Genomic DNA, 20810 nt, shown 5'->3' on the forward strand with positions numbered 1-20810 from the left:
TCTGAAGAATTCTGTTTCTGATTTGATAGCTTACCATATTCTATTTACCCCTTCAGCAAATAATGGTAAAACCAGCAAACAAACTGAGTTCTAGCTATCCTCGAGGTAAGATTTTATTATCTATTATATATGGATTGGGGGAAAAATATTCAGTAGCAACTAGAAGAAAACATAAGACATGGATTTAGAATATATAATTTAGAAAACCAAAGAGTCATGTTATTTGTTTTAGGGAAGTTTTTTGTCATGTTTCCAAATCTAAGCAAGGTCAATCAACTGTTGTAACGTTTGAATTGTACAGCTCATTGCTGTTTCATCTTATGCTCTGAGAAAGCACAGACTGGCATTTAATAAAGTATATTCTTTTTATTCACTTTTGTTAAATACATGTTTACACTTAAGAAAATTTAAAACAATACATCAAAATTTAAAGCAATTTAAGACAATACATGTAAAAAGGAAGCAGTGCAATTTTTTATTAGAAATACAATAGTATATGACGCTATGTTGCAAGCTGAATGTTTATTTCATAATTGTAAGCTGCATACAAGCAGTGTTTAATTTTTATAGGACTATGTAAAATTACTCTTTCTAGATCTGTTCTTTACATTGGAGCTTTTTTACTAGTTAAGGAGTGAACAGGGAAAAAGAACAAAACAGAAATTACTAGGAATGTTACAGGCACTTAAGACATCCTGAAGAGCAGGTAACTGTAACATGAGCATCATGGAAGAATCTGCATACCTGGCCCATTTTTTGCCCATTGGAAGAAGCCACACTGTTTTTCCTTCCCAAGAGGGCACACAAAAAAGTTCTTTCCATTATTGGGACCGATCTTCAACACAGTCTTCATAACACATCGCTTGCCATGGTTACAAAATGGAAAATCCAAGTCAGCCCACTGCCAAAGAAACAGATACCAGGCACATGTGATGGCTATGAATTCCTTATTTTAAAATGGACAATAGAAAAAGACCTACAGGGGATGCCATAGAAGAAATTCTTCCTAGTACTTAGATTAGTTTTATCACTTTTGTGAACACTTTTTAGATTTTTCTTTAACATCAACTGCAACTGCATGCACTTTGACTTGTGTAAATTGAAATTATAGTTTTTTTTCAAATTTAGGCATTACTGTCTTGAGTCCATCTATTAACTACCTGATAGCCATGACTGTCAGATCACTTTTCAGGTCAAACTCTTTTAAGACATCTACATCTGTAGCAAGGAGCAGAGGCCACCAACTGCAGCTACGAAGGTCATGTTAGGTGTTAGTGCAGCAGTGGGAGGGTTTGCCCAGGCAGATTACAGAATCATCATCCTGAGAGGCTGTCAGGATTTTGTCTAGCCAGAAACATGGCTGAAAATTAGATCTGTTTTAGATATGAAGAGTTTGTTATAGTCCTTTCAGGAAGAAGCTGATCTGAACAACTTTTACAAGTTCCCTCAAACCAGTATTTTTCTTATGCATCTATTTCACATCACTTGGAAGTAGATTCAGAGCATTTGCACAAGTAGGTGCCATGTCAACACTAAGAGAAGTAACTAAAACTGTTAAGTTCAATAGCTATTATTATGCTCTTAGTTGCAATTCAGTGTGCAACAGTATTTATGTCACACTGTAAATGGAATATATCTGCTGTCCATGATTAACAAGTCACTGGGCCAAGGAGGCTGCAGAAACAAGCACTGATTATGAAAACAAAAACAGGTCCTGAAGTCTTATACATACTTGGAAGTATTCACACCGAGTTTCCCGGGAGAGAGGGCAGCAGTAAAACTGCCTTCCCTTGTTTTCTCCATCCTTTCTCACAACTCTGAGGCTGCAGAGACGGTTGTGTTTACTGCAGCGAGGATGCCCCACGCTCAACATACGAGTAGCATCTGTCACATTAGTTTGAGGTGCGCTGTAATGACAGGTGACAAAATGACTTCTGTGTAATTTAAAAGGGATTAGCAGCCAAAGAATTCTCCTACCATGACAATAGCTCACCCAGTGTACTTCTGCACACAGTGACAGACAAAGGACTTGCTTCTCTAATGCACCCTATTGCGTGCACCTTTAAATCTGAGTGACTGCGAGTTGTGAATAGACACGACTGTGTGCTGCCCTTGAGGTACTATACCAGTTTTCCTCACCATGTCTTAAATTATTTTGAAGTACTCAAATTCATGTACAAAACAAAATAAATATTAGTACTGATGTTATACTGCCCAACTCAAATTCTGGTATGTTCTAAAAGAGTATTCTAGTCTTAGTGGGAAAAACACCAATACCACTAATTACTCCAGTCTGAAGACATTTGTATGCTTCACAGAAAAGACTCCCACCCTCTTTACTGAAAAGTTACAATAATGCTCCAAATCACATTTGGACAAGAAATAATCCAGATGATGGGATGAAACAGAATTCTCTGAACGGGATAAAGTTTCCTTCTTCCTCATGATTGAGACAATTTCTGACTATCTAAAATACACAAGGTTTCATTTAAAAATAGTGACATGAAAAAGATTAATGCTCTGAAATGTATCTTTCCAATATATTTATACAGCAGAAAAGCAGTAATGGAACCTTAATGAAAGAAGAAAATATTAATTCATTCTGGTCAAGTTATCAGCTTAGGAATTTTATGTTGTCTTCTATGTCTAGAAGATTGCAGTCCTGCAGACACCAGCAGTTTTATTCCAACACCTCATTAAAACACAAGAAGATAAAAATAACCAACAGATTTTTTGTCGGTTTTGGTTGTTTAAGAATATGCTATAAAAAAAGCATTTCAGTTGATGACTTGCCACAACAACCTGTTGTCATGACTGATACTATCTCATTTCTTATTTACAGTCCTCTGTATTCTCAATTATCCTGCCTGCAGCCTCAGTTCCTCAGTCTGTACTGAAAGCGTGAGGAGGAATTGTATTCGTTCTGTCTAGCCTGGCTAGTCAGCAAGATCATTTCAAAACTGGTGCTTCAACAATGTAAGAAGTAATTTCTGTATTTCAGAACAGACACATGACGAAGAATTTTGTAACATATCATCAATATTTCACATTCAGCCTGCATAATTTACCATTGTATGTGACATCTACCTTGCACTCCCATTACTGTTGCTACTATCTGCCCAACTTTTCTGTGACAACCCCCATAGACTCTCACATTTCTCTTAACTAGGCGATGGACGTGTCTGAACAGGGCTCTGTAAATAAAAGTATGGGTAGAGCATTGAAGTGGTTATATACAGAATGAGGAGGGAAGTTAAGAGTAAAAGCAGTGATGGGAAGCTCATCAAGGTAACTGCACAGATCTTCCTCTCAAGGAAGAATGCTGAAACCTGGCAGTTGACAAATAACTTCAATTAGAATACATTCATCCAGCTAGCTTCCTTTTGTAATCTTTCACATTGATTTTAAGATCTCTCTAAGCAGATAGCAACTACAGTGCTAAGATCAGACAACTCCGTGCTAAGATCAGACAACTCCTGAGGTAGAAATGTGCTTGACCTATTAAAACTAGATTGGCCTATTCAATGGGAATAGCTGAACTATGAACAGCTGTTTAGCTTACAGCAGTACTGGCTGGATGCCAAAATCAGGACTTTTCTAATGACAGCCTAGGTAATTCAGTGCTTTTGAAATCTGAATTAAATTATAGTTAGCCTAGAATAAGTTACCTCTGGCAGAAATCCAAAGACAACACTGTCTGAGCCAAACAGTGCAGTATTCAATTAATATTTAAGGATAAAGTTGGTTTATGGGATTATAAAGACTTGCTTTCATTTGAGAATACATACCTGATTGCTGTATTATATGGGTGAACCAAAGGCACATGGTCAGTTTTCTGTTTCTTCTGTATGTGCTTGAAAGAGACAGGTTGCTGACAGGAGGACAAAGCCAGGGCAGCTACGTTTGGTGAGCAATCCTTGTCCGGGCTTCCCTCTGACTGGCAGGCATTGCTTTGGATCTGTTTACAATTGCTTTTTGGAAAAACACACTGAGAATGTCCACCAGATACCTGGATATCATTTCTCAGAACAGTTGTGTTACCAAGATCTGTTAATACAAGAGTTGTAGTTCCAAATGCAGTTTTCCTATTGATCTTTATTTCTGTGCTTGGTTTTCTGAAATCATTACAAGGGTACTTCATTAAGTTTGTGTTAAAGGCTGCAGAATCTTCAGAACTCTCCATCTTTGGAACTAAGGAAAAAAGTTTTTAGTTATAATCCATCTGCATAGAATGCTACATTATATTTCTGATCTGTATTCATAAATTGTCACTGGAGAATGAAAGAGTAAATTTACAGAACCATGTCAAAACCTGTCACAAATTAGATAAGAGTAAAAAAAAAAATTTCTTACAATAAAAAAACTCATGCACTCTTAGAGTCATGTAAAACATGTGTTTCAAGACAGCATTACTATCTTGAGTAGGATCAATTAACAGTACTATGTAAATTAAAGCTATCAGACACTTAACCATAAAAAATTTAATTTGGCCCAAACACAAAGATTAAAGCATTTAAATTTTTCAAAATAACTTTTGATAACTTCAGTAATGGGAGACCTAAGACTATAGTACATCCAAGCAGCAATGCATTATCCATTTTTTAAGTGTTACTTTACTATTAACACAAAAATTAATATTAAGATTTTGGAGTTTCTAGTGATTTCAGAGTTCCCATCCTTTCCAAACTTTGTGTTCATCCAAACTTACTGACTGTAAGAGGCTTTTCAGAAGACATTTGCTTTGTGATATAAACAACAGTTTCTTCACAGAATCAGAGGCCCTCCTAGTGGGCAATAATAATTTCCAAAGAATAGGAATAGTTTATTAATGCAAATTTAATACACAAGGAGACTGTAGGTAATCCCCTTCCTGAGAAAAGGGTGAAAAACCTAATGGCATCCTATATGCAATCTTTTTAGGTAGCTGGGAAACCACAGTGTTCCAGGAGAGAGCCCTTTCTTTTCTCCTATATCCAGTGTATTCCATACAACAGAGGGAATTAAGCAGAACATGGGTAGATGAGACATTCACTCTCTCCAAAGGCATTCTCACTCAGAAACAAAATAAGAATCTCTACATTTGACTTGGAACATTACTTGTTTCCAGGCACCTTCCATTTTGCCCCTACTGCACAGTCAGACATATTGGTTTCATTCAGACTTTTTAAGACAGAATAGTATTGGCTTAGCCTCGTACTTAGCAAAGGAGCATGGAAACTGCAATGTAATGGTAAATAATTATCTGTCTTCAGACTGAATTATTTTGACTGTAGGGCCAGCAGCTAATTTTACAGACCAAGTATCCTGTCCTCAAAAATTCAAACTTTTCTGCTGACAGTGGGTAATTTTAGAAACAACATAAAAAAACAAACATTGAACAAAGTGAGAAGGGAAAGACTCCTAAGGATTAAAAAAAAGAGGTAAGCAAACCTATTCTGAAAAAAAAAAAAATTCAAATATCACTCCTATCCAAAAATAAAGTCATATTTAAAAAAATACAGATTTCCCAACAGTATTCCATCGAGTCTAAGACAGCTTCAAATTCCACACCTGATTTCAGTAATTGCATATAACTAAACAAGTAAAACTCAGAAGTACAGGAGAAGGAACAAGTTTTGTTTCAAAGCTTAAAGTAAAGCATTTGTGCACATGGCATAATATATTATAAAGGCCAGGTGACAACATTAATTCCAGGATAAATGTTAGATGGTAAATCCTGTTCTGTGAACAGATTAAAATTTTCAGGTTTCTGGTGCTGATTTGGCAGAAGAATTATGCAAGATCAGCCTGTGTTGCCAACAACTGTCATGTAAGGCACTGTCATGTAAAAAGACATACTTTTATTGATTCCTGACCAGAGAAAATGAGCTATAGCTAGTGCCAAATAAGGGTTTTCCACACATCACTCCAGTCATAAAATGATTAAGCAATGAAGCAATATTTCATGTAGATAGCAGCATTAAAAGCTCCAACAAGAGACAAACAACAAATTGAGGTAAGAAGTTCAGAATCATTTTTACTCTGAACTTGAAGGGAAAAAAGTAGCCGCAGAGAAACCTGGCATCCTTTTAGAAAACGGTACTAAAATATATTGCTTTTGTTCACATGAAAGAATGACAGGTAATTTTCTGACCTTTGATGATTTCTAATTCAGACTTACACTGCAAACTTTGAAGGATTTTACAGAGAGTTGAAAGAATTGAGATTTTTCTCACTCCTGGCCCGAGTAAAAACACAGGGTCACTGAAGACACTAATCTATAGAATCCCACCTGCACACCAGTTTGGAAGATGACACTTACAGGGTTTAAGACAAGACAGTTTCCATATTATCTGTGTAAGATTTCCTCAAAATCCGACTTCAAGTTAGCTAGTTATATATATATGATTCACAATGATACACTTCTACATAAAAACTACACCAAAATCACAGACCTCCCCTCTTTCCCAATACAGCTGCCAGACAACCCTTCACTACCTTCAGGTCTTGGAGTCAAGCAGGCATCACAAATTTCAGCAGAAGGCTTGTTTATTAGGGTGCAGCACATACACGTCCACTCCTCTTCAGATTTGCGAGCTACATGTTCATTAGAACATGACCCCCTGCCATATGCCCAGCCAATTAGGCTGCTTCTAGCTGGCAGTTTGCTGTGAAACAAAAGAGTGATGTTAGTGTTTTGTGACGTTCCCCCTACAAATTGCCTTACACCACTCTGTGCAGGGAGGCATGGGCTAGAGAACAAGCAGGATGCAGTGTTAAGCCTCCTATCAGAGCTTGGACAGCATGTCAGTGTTCAAATTTGATTTTTCTTTTCTTTACCTCAAGGCCAAATCTTTCCAGATGCTGCAGAAGTAAAACAAATAAAAATATTTAAACAAGAAGTTGACAGAAAGTTAATTATCAACTGGTGTACTCTCCAGGACAATGCCCCAGTGTCTCAGATTCCCTACCATTTCCAAGTACTGCAGCAAAAAGCTTGGTGTGAAAGGGAGATTGTTTTAGGGCTTTTCCCCCATCTCTTGTACACAAGACTTGCTAACAAATGCATTACTGGATGAAGAACTGCTTAGAAGATGAACTGCAGAAATCACACAGTCCAGCAAATAATTTTTTTTTGTTCTCATTTAAATGCTACACATGCCACACTGTTATCATAACAGCTGAAAGCACTGAAAGCTTTAAAAGTCAGAATGTCTCTTGTGTGTCACCAGTTGCTGGAAAGCCTTTTAAATGTAGGAACCTGTTCAGAATTAAGGAACCTAGCTGTGACTTGTGAGACAAAGCTACTCCAGACACCACTAAAGATTCAGTTGTATTTATTTTCCTGTAAATTATAACCTCCTATGTTGATAGACTGATTTAGAATCATAGTTACTCCTTTACAGCTTCCTGTTACAAAGGGCTGCTCTTGTCATAGTATCCAAACACTGACAGCATATTAATTGTAGCTTGAATTTACCTGTTCAGTAAGTTATGTATGTATGCTTTTAAGTGCTATGATATTATTCAACTTATGGTTGATAAGTTGTCAAGCTTATATATTTTTATATAGTTTTTGTGGAATTGTGGACTTTTTAGAGACTTTTATTAATCATAAGAATTTAAGCACTTCAGTCAGCAATGCAAATGCTGGAGGTGGGCACTGTTGTGACACTCCCTTGACCCATCACTTTTTCCATAATGATCCCTTTCTGAAAGAGGCTAGAGCTCTAAGAGAACAGTAAAGATATCCACTACCTACCACATCTTCCACAAAAGGAAAACTAAGGAGGATAATGAGAACTGCTGACATTCCAGAGTCTGTGCTGTTAAGAGGTAGAACAGACATTACAGCATTCACCAAAATACTGTGGCTAGCAAACAAAACAGCCAAACTGTAAGTGTTAAAATGGGTATTTTCACATTATTAGATCAATTGTTCTTCTCAGTTATCAAAAAATGCATTACTAGACTGAATATATTCAGTGTATCATGTTTGGGAATTTAATTCCATGTTGTTACCCTGGGTCATTTGTCCTGTCATTATAACTCCCACACCCTCTCCCAGTTTATGAAATATGTGGGGAAAAGTCTATTTTTTAAATTCAAGGTACATTTGAATTTGATGGGCTAAGTTTATAATGGGTATCTTCTATTTTTTTTTTCAGTTGAGCAGAATCCTAAGCTAGTTGACTTGACCCCAAAACCACTGGGTTGAATTCTACAGTTTATTATCTGTAGCAAGTCAGTCTAATCACATCGGCCCCTTCCAATCTTTAAATGTGAAAAGCCTGGAATGGCAAATAAATTACTTGAGCTGTACATAATTTTATATAGTAACAGTTACTTAAAATTGAAAAGAGAGCAGTAGAAAACAAAGAACTGACCATTAGGATAAGGACAAGACAAGAAACCATCTTTGTATTTTATAGCTACCACTACCATGTTTTTCGCTTAAATACAGCACTATTTAATTGTTTATTTAAAAGTACAACAACAAAATGCTAAACCACTACTTGTTCTAGAAAACAGAAAGATTTTTTCCTGACACTGTTTTCTAGTTATCTCACTCAACAGAAGAATGGTGTCTTCCTACATTTTTGCAAAATATTTCTCATTATTACTTTCTGAAAATACAGCGGATTTGGGTTATCAGCTCGTGAAATATTTATCTTCCATGCTGGAATTTTCGATATTTGATCTGTACCCAAAGGCATCTTTTTAAGCTTTAGGCAAAATCCCTTCAGACATCTGAATCTTGAAAGAAGCTTGGAGGTAGGAGAGGGATTTATGTGTTCTGTAAATCTTATCTAAAACATATATATATATATATATATATATATATATATATATATACACACACACACCCCCCACACACTAATGAGGCAAAGTCGCAAAGTGAAACAGAATCTTGTATTAGACTGACAGAGAATATAAAGGCAGAATTCTGGAGCCTCAGATGAAAATTTTCAAGAATAACAGATGCCTAAGTCTGAATAAGGTATTTTTGTAACTTTTACCTTTTGACCCTTTGTGATATCAAATGCACTTTCTGCTTTTCTGAAATAAAAGGAGGAAAGCTGCTGCTAGCACAATTTATGTGGAAGCAAAAGTGCCTCTGTAGCACACCTATAGCAAAAGCTTTCAAAATCCTATGAGGAAGAAAAAATACTAAGCCCCTAAAATATTTGCTGCACTCTGAATTTACTGACTGTTTTAGTGATCCTCAGTATAATTCTATATCCAGAAGAAAACAGCACAGATGCACAGCTATCTAGATATGCCAGGACTGATGGGGCTATCCTGCAAAAAGATAGACAAATTCCTACTTCATTACATTCAACTCAGTTGTATGGAAACATCCATGCCCTTTACATTGATAACACCAAGAACAAAGGGCAAATTTTCTGGTGACTTAGTTTCAGTGAATAAATCTGAGTACTCTAAATTGTTTCATAATTCCTACATTTGATTACAGTAACAGCTGCTTCATAATAGATGACACCTTTGAAAAGAATAGTAGCAAAGAATCAAAGCTTCTAACCATTTTTAAATACCAATAGGCAATTTTTTTCTTCTTGCAATATGTTCTGATTTCGTCTGACATAGTTAATTTAGTTATAAAATGCACACAGATCCATTCTATTTCAAAGGGGGTGTCCTTTTACTGTAACAGCCCTTTGAGGTGCTTAAAAATGTCACCATGATGCTACCATCATACCTGAGACTGACGAGCTGGGGATCTGCCTTTTGACACTGGGAGCAGAAGTAAGTCATCCTGCCGTGCTCTCCCAGACGGCACACGGTGATGCTGCCCCTGCACTCCCGGCAGGCTGCGCGCTTGTACACCCTGTAGTGGTGGTACAGCGGGGACCCCGTTCTGCGGCACTGCAACAGAACGTGGGCAAAGGCCGTGTTAGAGACTCAGCATCAGTTTTACATGAGTCTGAAAATAAAAAATGCTACATCAATTGTCAACTCAATGACTAGATGGAGTTATTTAAGAGAGACACTAATAAATGCTATCCCCATATTTCACACTATTTTATGTAAAGAATTGACAAGTCAGGTATAACAGTGTCTGTAATTCTCCACATAACAAAATAAAACTCAGAAAAAAAAAGCATGCTAGCAAGGTGAGAGCAAATACATGCTAGGAACTCTGAGTTCAGCTGGACCAGCTAGCTCTGAATCAGCACCAGTTGCCTTTGACCTGACACCTGCAGGAGTCTTCTTGAAGAGCTGATCAATCAATCAGAACTCCAATCAATGCAGCTTAGAAAACAAAACAAACATAAACCACAAAACAAACACCACCTTCTCTCACCCCCAAAGACCCAAAAACTCAGCACAGCTCAGATGCAATGCTACAATCTGGGTTCATAAGCCTTCCCAAAACCTAAAGAAGTGTGCAATGCAGAAATATTCCTAAGATTCTATAAATGTTGGGTAGTGCCCAGTAAAGTTGCTCAGCTATATCTTGGCCCTGGCCATGCCAACCAACTTGAAAAGCCGCTTGGCACTATGGTGAGCTCTCCAGAGTCTGGCAGAAAGCCATATTAAATTAAGTACAGTACAAGCCCAAGGGCAGTGACTTGAAAAGCCTCCAGACAGCTGGCAGGCACATTTTATGAGACAATTCCCAAAACACCCATGAAGTCAGCATAGACACACTACAGCTAAAAGCGGCAAAAAAAAAATTCCAAACAAGAAGAGCCCAGTAGAGATGCAGCTAACTCTGCAGAGCCACCCAAGTTTCTGCCCTACAATTGCAAATCCTTGGGCTCAGCTCAAACGACACCACAGCTGGCCAAGTAATACCAGCACAGCTCTGGCAGAGTTCACTAACTCTAGCTCCAAAATGTATGAAAACCTTTGGAGTTATCCCAAAACACAGGTGTCTTTGAGCACAGTGTATTTGCTTCTACTGTGCTCATATTCATCAGTCTTGCTGAAAGAGAATTCTTGTGCCAGTGCAAACTAGTAATTCAATCAGAAGGAATTACTAATATATATTTGCATGAATATTCACAGCTGCCTCCTCAAGGTTTTCAGTCAGTTTCTTATGATTAGCTTTTTTCCCATCCAGTTATGCAAAAAACAAACAAAAGCAGCTTTTGTTTACACAAAAAGCAATTTGTGTAAAAATCCAGCTTTTTACACAAACAGGATTCTTCACCTTTGCATCTGCAATGATACAGTATGATGACTGCAAACAATCTATAGCAGTCCATTAAAAAATTCAAGCACTATCATTCATACACATATTTTCATTGTGTCTCTAACATGGAAGGAGAGGCTAGCCCTTTTAAAAGCACTTGACTGGTGAGTACTTGCTAAGTGTGGACTACAGAAGTTTTCAAATTGGCTGAACAGAAAGTACCACCTGTTTATTATCAGTCCAAAAGCCTTTAAATTTCTGAGTATTAGATTTGTTGCAGAACTACAAGGTGTCTCTTTACTGGCAGACTTCATTATGAATTTCAGAGAAATGAAAACATTTCCCTACAAACAAACCAAAGTACTCTTTAGTGGGTTGAGGGAAAGTAGATATTTAAACAGACTATTAAACAAATTAAAGTTTTAGCCTTTATGATTTTAGGCATGTTAGGTGTTCTCACCCAAGAAAAAAAATCTTTTTGGCACAGCTAGCTCCTTGCCTTTCATGAACATGAAGAGAAAAATACAAAATTGTCACTACTCCTTTTCTTTTTTTTTTTTTTGTTTGCAGCTTAAACAAACAAAACATAGAAGAATTAAGTCAAATTTTCTCTTTTTCTATTGTGGAAAGTTAAAGAGCACCATGAATTATGGAGCTTATACAGGAAGAAATTAAGTCCTACTGAAGTTATAGTAGTAGGGAGAAACTGTAATTTATTTCAGATTATTAACCAAATCCATTATTTGAGTTAGGAAAAAAAAGGTTTTTAGAAGTTGCAAACTATTTAGTCAAATAAATTTAATTGCTATTTCAAGTTTTATATAAGAAGCCACATCAACTACCTTCATACTTCCCTGGGATAATGTCTAGTTCCCAGTTTGAGGAGTAATCTTTGTTACCTTACATGTAACTTTGTGCTTAGCCTACATCAATTCTGACATGTTCAAACTGGCATAACAGCACATGCACAGAAAGACTGAACTGGCCTTCAGGCTGCATCTGTGAAAGTCCTTTGGGCCAAACTGTGCATATTTTGACAGTCACAACTCTCCCTACCTTTCCATCATCTGACAATCCACAATTAATAAAGAGCACACAAACCAACATTCCTATTCATGGGAACACCTGCTTTGTTGCATCTTTGTACTGTTTTCACCAGATGATCACACACAGCTAACATGCCAGAGTAGTATTTTGGAAGTTCTCCAGGAATACGTGCCAATACCTTGTAAAAAAGCAGGGTAAAATCACGTGTCATTTTCACCAAGTGACGTATATGCTCATCTGTCAGTTGGCAAACCTGTAAGAAAGACAAGAATGAGTTTTAGAATATTACAATGCTAAGGGACAATGGCAAAAGAAGACCTATGAGTAAGTGCACGTTGAACACTGATGTGGAGCTGCTTTTCTCCGTTTTGTGATAATTCCCTGAGTCCATATTGTATGTAGCCTCTCAGTAAAACAGTACATGTTTACATTCTATACTACAAAACTCATGGCTTGCATACCAAACAACGTGCTTTGCCTCAACCTGCAAAACATGTGCTAGAAAATTCAGTTGTCTTGCCCTGTACTGACCAAAGAGTTCATGATCACATGAATAACAGAGTTAGTAAGTCTCACATCCCTCCTAATTTCCTCATGGAAATAATATGACCTATCACCTGAGGCTCTTTCCTCTGAGACATATTCAGGAAGAATACACGAGTCAAAGGCATCACAATTAGAGAGACATATCAACCAAATTTATTTTTCTTAAGAACCCAAATTTTTAAATCACACTTTTTTTCCTCTGCCATATCACAGATAAAATTAAAATCCAGATGGATCCTATGAACAATTTTCAAAATACTCTGTTTAAAAAACTTCAGTTACTAATCTTCTCCAGTTTCCATTTACATCCTATGTAATCTCTGTTTTATATAATATCTTCTCACCCAAAGTTTGAAAACATGCTTGAGGATCTTAAAACAAGTAAGAAGAAAAAGTATGATAAACAATGGTAGAAAAAACAACTGATGCCAGCTAGCAGGATAAGAAGTGGAAGAAGCAGCTGCAAAAATTATCAACTCTACCACATAAACTATTTTGGGTAGTAAATGAACAAAAAAATCTGAGCACTTCTCACTTTCCCTTTTTATTTATGGACTGTCAGTTTAATGGCAGCATAACAGGATGTCAGACTTAAAATAAGAAAGTTTATCAGCTCCAAGGAGTGCCATGACAAAAACCTCTTGTTATAATGATAAAACATTAATTTAGTGTCCAAGAATAACTTAAGAAATTAGAGAGGACAAAACAAAGGTAAGAAGATAGCAAAATATTAAAAAAACATGTATTTAAATTCTTAATATTTTGGTGTCCTTAAAAACCATCTTGAGACATTCACCCACCTTAAGAGCTGGATGAAGACCACTATCAAACAGTGCTTCATTCTTTATGATATTTCCCACTCCAGGTAGTACTGATTGATCCAATAACACATCACACAACATACGCGTCTTCTGCTGCTTAATCTCCTGTTCTGCTCTTGAGAAGCTAAACTTTGGAGAACAGACATCCAAACTTTCCATCATCCTCACTTTCTGCTCACACTCAGCTGCATTTCTGGAAGAGAAAAATACACTGATTAATTTTTATTTTAAATATATTCTAATATTGCAGTGTGGTTTTAAAAACAACACAACAAATTAGAACATTAAATGCAGATAACAGAAACCATGAAAATATCAGTGACAAGAAGTGACACAGAAATTCCATTAAACACCTCTTCCAAAAAACAGGTCAATGATACATGCATGGAACATGCATCTAGTCCAATCTCATTTTATTCCTAGTAGCTTGAAAAATATTTGCCAGCTCCTCGCTTTAAAACTGCTTCCAAGATGGAAAGCCCACCTGTTTGGACTCTCAGCCATACCTAACTGTATGGTTACAGGGTCCACTAGTTACAACATGACATTTACATGGGTGTGTATATATATATATGTGTGTAAAATCAATTTATATATTATATTTCAAAGAATCACAGAACATTCTGAGTTGGAAAGATCCCACAAGGATCATGAGGTCCAGCTCCTAAGTGAATGGCCCAAATGGGGATCAAACCCTCAATCCTGGCATTATTAGCACCATGCTCTAATCAACAGAGAGAATTATAATTATGTAATAGATGTAGTAGCAGATTATTAACAGTAGTTACACAATTTAGAAAAATATATATTCATATTTTAAGATATGTATTATTAGGATAACCATACTTATTTGAAAACAATACCATACAAGAAGTCTTGGCTTACATGAGATTTTGTGTTTTGTAATTTTACATACACTTATACATGTTGCATGAATTTACATGCCCATTTCCATTCAAGAGCCTCAATCACTAAAATCAAGCTTGGTGCTGTTTTTTTTTAAGCAACGTGAAGTAGTGTTAATGGGCATAAACATCTGCTTAATGTAAATTAGAGCAATTATAAGAATTTGCTTCCATAAAGAAAAAAAATAAAAACCCAACCTTGGGAGCATAAAAACTTGAAACCAGTAATCGTGACAGGTTGTTTGTTACTCTTGTTAAGAAGTGAGATTTGGATAGAAATTAACAGAGCAATGGGCTTCAGCATACAGATCTAAGGAAAGAATTAAATCCAACTTTCATTCCCCGTCTCAGCACTACCTAATGACACTATGGCATAGAACTACTTTAACTGTATGTAAGCTCTGATACAAAAGTAACAAACTCAAATTACCATACCAACAAATATGATATGTTTGTGATATGAAAGATTTTTCTTGATAGACTCCAACAATCTGTACATTATTTTTTCATTTACCTTAAAAGATAGTTATGAAAATAAATAAACTGTTTCATTAGTTTCTGCTTTACCTATACTCTACTGTCACATCCCAAAAACAAACAGTATCCTCCATAAGCTGTATCTCCAAAACTGGTTGTGCTCCATTTCTTTCTTTGCTTCCATCAGGATTAATGTGCATGGAACCATTCATACCAAAGTGAATCCTTGGAAAGAAAGAGAGTTTTTATAAGTATTTTAACTTTGCTATCATTTCCAAGCACTATACCAGTCTATTTTTAGAGCTGTGAACCTTACCTAACCAAGTCAGTTTGCATGTACATTAATTCGAGTCATTACCAGTAACACAGCGACAAACTTAGTTTACAGAATGCTCAAAAAACAAAGAACGCTCCCCATGTAAAAATCCCTCCAAAATACAGCTGGTTTTGTGTAGTCTTCATACATTGCACAGAAGTCAAACCTGATCATTAAGAAGCACCATTTCTGGTGCACTTAGAATTTTTTTCACTTGACATGCTGATCTTCCAACACAGACTCTCAAACTTTCAGGAAGGCTGAAAGAAATGAGGCCACTTGACCAGAAAATTTTCTGTTAAATCAGGCAGAAGTCACCTGGTATGAGAAGAAAGAATTTAGTCCCCATATTCCCACCACTGTTTATCACATTGCAGCTAAATCCAGTACCACCATAAACAACATAATTAGTATTTGCCATATGTTGTTTTCTGCTTTTCTTTGCCTACAACCACAGCAAAATCTGCAAGTCAATTAAAAATTAATAAAATAAATAAACTGAAAAATGCACAGATGGCAAAGTAGAAGAACAGACCCTTTCAAGCATTCATTCTACAGATTAGTAATGTTTTAAGAGGTCTTAAGTTTTATAAAATATTCTACAAGGAGCTCTGCTTGAGCAAAGGACAAGTCTGACTATTATCTCACACATTTTATTTATTATAATTTCACCTGGTACAATCAAGACCTAAAAACCATAAGACAGCAGGAATGCCTATACACTGTATACCAGAAAAAGTAGATTATTTTGTAGTTACAAGAAGATTTAACAGACTAAACTACAGAAATGACAAAAGAAATGCAATATCAGGTCTCTGTTTCCAGTAAGACCAGCTTTCCTACATTCCAAGAAGGAAAGGCATTTTAAATATTTGCAGATGGGCTAGACACATGTCATTAAGCCTATTCTTAAAGTTACTCTTTAAAACCTGAAAAAAGTAATGCTATGAGTTACTTAAAAAGCTGTGTCTTTCCAAAACTCTTCTTACAAGTCAGATCAGGTGATATAGTTGTTCCAATCACTTTTATCTTCAAAAGCCATTTTCAATTCTCAAGTGCCATGAGTAGTACTGCACAGGCTTAACTAGCCAAATTTATTTTTAAACCTAGACAAATTTACTTTTAAACCAAACTCTTGCATCTTGCTTACAAATGGTGACGCATTAAATGCTTCCAGAAAATTATTTTTCATTCAGTTTTATAGCTGATGGTTTCATTTACCAAGCTCTATACTGTTTGAAAGAAACTTTAAGAATCACAACTATTAGCTATTCTAGTGCCTTCTCAGTTCGTGACTAGAAAAAAAAAACGAATCATCACTACGCATTTACATTCAAAAGCATTAAGAAATTTATAAAATTTTATTCTAAAGTGTTTCATTATCTTTGATGTCCTGAAAAAGGGCAAAATATAAATCTTCTTTTTAATTACAAATAGAAAAGGCATGCTAATCAAGCCTAGGAAATGCTATTCAATGAGAACTAGTAGTAAGGAGTTGATGATTTCTAGTTTTAAAGTAAAAGGGTGAAACTTTAGAATTATTTCGTGCTACACAATATTGCAGGGATCTGAATGCACTGCATGTATTACAACTATTTTGTCTCCACAAAATGCAACTTCCTGTTTGAAAGAAAGCATGTCAATAAATAACTGTCCTCTCCAGATACCTTTACATGGAATCTTGGAGTAAAGTAGTATATTATCTAAACATGTGATTTTATCCAGTACGCCTGTACTGCAGAGAGGCTGATGAGAAGTTTCTCTCTGAAACTTTCAATTCTCTGAGAATGCCATTAGCAAGATCAAGATGACCTCTGCAAATATATTCAGTCTGAATGCATAGGAAGCCTTTCTGTCACTTACCTCAAAGCTTTCTGATCAAAATACATAAAAAGTTCTTTTCCCAATGTCTCCACACCCCTGTAAACATGTCCAACAAGGAAATCATGACCAGAGATGTTCTCTTTACTTGCAGCAGTCTGAAAAATGAGTACATACACAAAGATTAAGGAAAATTTATACTGCTTAGATTCTAGCACCAGTACACATTCAGCAAGCGGCTGTACTAACTGATTTTCCAGCTTGGACAGCATTAACTATTTTCTCCTTAAGTATTCTACCAAAAACAATGGGACTATTAACCCATGAAGCAGTCACTATTGCTAATGCTATCATAACTTACCTCAATTCTTTTCCTAACTGAAACAATATACCTTTTTTATCAGGGAATTTTATGCCTTTACCTTCGAGTCATGAATTTATAATAAGAGTTTCAGACTGGTGCTAAACGAACAGGTAGTTTGAATATTAAAAACATGTCAGTGTCAATTCTGCCATTTGCAGATCTATATCCTTCTTCAAATGTTAATAACAGGCTTTCAGTATTTTGCATAGTGCATTGTGTGCTGCATAGTGTATTGTGTGCTACAGAAAAGCCTCCACTGAGCCCACAGAGATATCTCTCTCCTCCTGCTAGTTTTAGGTCTAATCTCAGAAGCAGATGAGCAGCAGGTAGGACACTACTAGAGCACAAGATAAATGTGAGATTGAAGCAGTCATATTTTCTTCCATAGCACATGAAAATACATTGAATTTACAAGCGATGTCAACAGGTTATCTGGTCCAAACACCTGGTCAAAGCAGAATACACTTAGGACAGGGAGCCCGGGGCCTTGTCCGGTACGATTCAGAGCAGCTCTGAATGGGATGGACACTCCTATCTCTTTGGACCTTTATTCCATGGCTTGACTATTGTTGTGGTGGAAAATTTCTTCTAATACTGAATGAGAACTCCTGTTATCCCCTGCATCTGCTGCTTCTCACCCACTGTGCAAGTCCCTACAGGAGCCTAGCTCTGTCTGCTCCATATCCTCCTTACAGCTACCTGAGGAGAGCAAGAAACCCCCAGTTCTGTCAGCTTCTCCTTGAGCACCATGCGCTTCACCCTGCCAATCATACCAGAGGACTCACTCCAGTCTGTTATTATCTTGTTATTACTAGGGAGTTGCAAACTCAGGTGCAGCCTTGCAATTGCTCCTCAGAGGTAAGCATCCTCAACCTGCAGAGCCCCACATGGGAATGTCCCTCTTCTTGGAACATGGAAGTGACATGGACTCAGCTTCTACGGGACCCTAGAGCCCTTTTTTGATGCAGAGCCATTTCCCATCTGGGCAGCAGCCAGGACTGTGCTGTTCCATGACACTCTTCTGTTCCAAGTGCGGGATTCTGCAGGTTTTCCAAATGCTGAACTTGACTTTCTACCAGCCCTTTGTCTCAGCCTGTGAAGGTCCTCCTGTCCAGCACCCCAAGGCCCCCTCAGACTCTGCTGAACCCTGCGAGCACCAGACTCACTGCCCTCACATCCCTGACTGCAAGGCAGATAGATATATCAGTGCTTCAATTGCAGCACTCAATTTCAATGCAAATATGTATGAAAGCAACGCTGGCAAATCAGCCAGGCTTCTTGCTAGTTAGTGACATTTCAGAGCTACTCTCTATGCAATCTTCCATTATATTATTACCTTGAAATTATATACATTTAGAGAGTTTTATGGTTATTATTCTGTCAAATAGGAAAATAAAAACATTTCTTGCATAACACTTACTTTGTCTGTTATCAAAATACGAAGAAAGCAACATTTTGCTCCCATGTAAGCAGTTCACGCTTTCCAATAAAAGTATTGGAGTCTGTTGCTGTGTAACAAAGTTTATTTAACTTTAATCCACTCAGGGTTGTTTAAAATAAACCAGAATAGGAAATGACTGAGATGGAAAACTAACTTGTGTTTTCAAATATTTGAAGTTAAATTCATACCTCTTTGGTATCAGGCAAACCCTTACAGTCATCATAGTACAAACTCTCCTAAACAGTGTAATCTTCAGCAGAGGCCAAGGCTTTAGCCACAGTCAGCAGCCTCTGTGAAATCTAAAAAGTCCAAGACCCTTAGGTTGGTCATTTTCCAATAAATAGAGGTTGCCTTGAGGTGACTTTTACTGCACAAAGTGATAATAACGAATCTATTTGACGGAGTGAGATTTCTTTTTGAAACCTTAGGAGCATAATTCCTTACTTCAAAAATCTGTCCTGAAAGATATTAACCTATAGTCTAGTCTCAAGACATATCTTAGACATATTTTTAACCATCCTTTCCTAAATTGTTTCACTGAAATACTATCTTACTGTGCCTTAATCACAAACTCCTATAATGTTTTATACACACTAAAAGTGGGTAAAAATTCCCCAACTTTCTGCTGGGCAGAATCCAATATATTTACTTGCAACAAAAGCAACACATAGTCTTTTCAAGATGACCAAAATGAGGCATGAAAAAAAAGACACCTCTGTAATCAAAACCAGAGGACAGTACCTATACACTTATCAGCCAAGTGATTTCTCCATCTGCTACAAGGTCTCACAAGTCCCAGCAGCTTTATACTAGTGAACTATTTTATGCTGTCAATGAAAAGATGCAAACCTAATGTCACACTCTTTATTTTAATACTTGGTCTAATTAAAATTGCTTAAAAAAAATAAATATAGAAACTGCCTTTCTGCAGGCCAATGTGTAACATTCTCATGTTTCACACAGATTAGAATTATAGCATGGTTTGGTTTAGAAGGGACCTTAAAGAGCATCTAGGACATGCCTAGACTGCAGAGATTATGAAGAAGGAAGATTAGCAATAATTTCCCTTGTACTTCCTCGAGCAACATGGTATTTTGAAGTTTATCCTAAGTGAACACAGCGATGCTAAAAGCTTTCCCTCATTACTCCTCAAATCTGCTGTTTCTACAGCTTCAGAATCGTCTTCACACATCTGACTGCCGCAATTGGAATATTATGGTGCTGACAGGAATATTTCACAGCTTCAAGGAAGAATTCAGTATTCGCGGATGACAGCCACCATCACCCACGGGGCACGGGCGGCACCAACCATCCTGCCCGGAGCTCCGCCCGCCAGCGCTGGCACCCCAGCGGCTCCTGCCCGCTCGGTCGCTCTCATGCACACCCGGTGGCATTTACCACCGCGGACAGCCGCGAGCAAAAGCGCTGGGCCCCGCTGCCCGGGCCAGCGGCCCCGCCCTGTCCCGGCGGCCGGGCCGGCAGCGCCGTTCCCCGCCCCGTCCATGTCCATGTCCCTGTGCCCTCACCGCTCCCCCGCCCTGTCCGTGTCCCCTCACCGCGCCGCCGCCGCCCCGCGCGGCCCGCACGCACTGCCCCCGGCGCAGGCGCGCCCGCAAGCGCTCGGCGCAGAGCGCGCAGCCCGGGCCCTCCACCATGGCCGCGATGGCCGCCGCCGCTGCCGCCTTTCGAACGTCCCGCTCGGCTGAGGGCGGTGCGGCCCGCCAGGTGCCGCCCCGCTGTTTCCTGTTTGTTTCCCTTTGAATGGCAGCTCCTGCTGCTCGTACTATCCTCGCTGGCTGCTGGTCGCTCCCGGGTGTTGTCGAAAACACGAGCAAGTGGATCTTCCCCCAAGACTTAATCCACAATCAGAAATTAATTTCGGCTTTTAAAAAGTCGGTAATTATTAGGTTTCTGCAGTCATTCCAGGTTTAT

The 20810-nt window shown here is 37.7% G+C and overlaps 1 protein-coding gene across 3 annotated transcripts; it reads right to left on the reverse strand.

Moving 5' to 3' along the window:
• Window positions 1-346: 346 nt before the first annotated feature.
• Window positions 347-20564, reverse strand: NEIL3 (nei like DNA glycosylase 3). 3 transcript variants are annotated; one of them, XM_059470621.1, is made up of 11 exons: window positions 20435-20530; window positions 19620-19705; window positions 17116-17231; window positions 15027-15161; window positions 13534-13747; window positions 12366-12440; window positions 9701-9867; window positions 6478-6647; window positions 3789-4191; window positions 1733-1907; window positions 347-901 (listed from the first exon to the last, which is right to left on the reverse strand). In XM_059470621.1, exons 3-11 carry the CDS (start codon window positions 17139-17141, stop codon window positions 725-727), a joined length of 1542 nt encoding a protein of 513 aa, XP_059326604.1. In that variant the 5' UTR covers window positions 17142-17231; window positions 19620-19705; window positions 20435-20530; the 3' UTR covers window positions 347-724. The 3 variants fall into 3 exon arrangements, with proteins under 3 accessions (XP_059326604.1, XP_059326602.1, XP_059326603.1); XM_059470619.1 differs by lacking the exon at window positions 19620-19705 and having other exon boundaries at window positions 20435-20564; XM_059470620.1 differs by lacking the exons at window positions 12366-12440; window positions 19620-19705 and having other exon boundaries at window positions 20435-20564.
• Window positions 20565-20810: the final 246 nt, after the last annotated feature.

The sequence above is a fragment of the Ammospiza nelsoni genome, chromosome 4 (assembly GCF_027579445.1).
Source record: "Ammospiza nelsoni isolate bAmmNel1 chromosome 4, bAmmNel1.pri, whole genome shotgun sequence".
Taxonomy (NCBI): Eukaryota; Metazoa; Chordata; class Aves; order Passeriformes; family Passerellidae; genus Ammospiza; species Ammospiza nelsoni.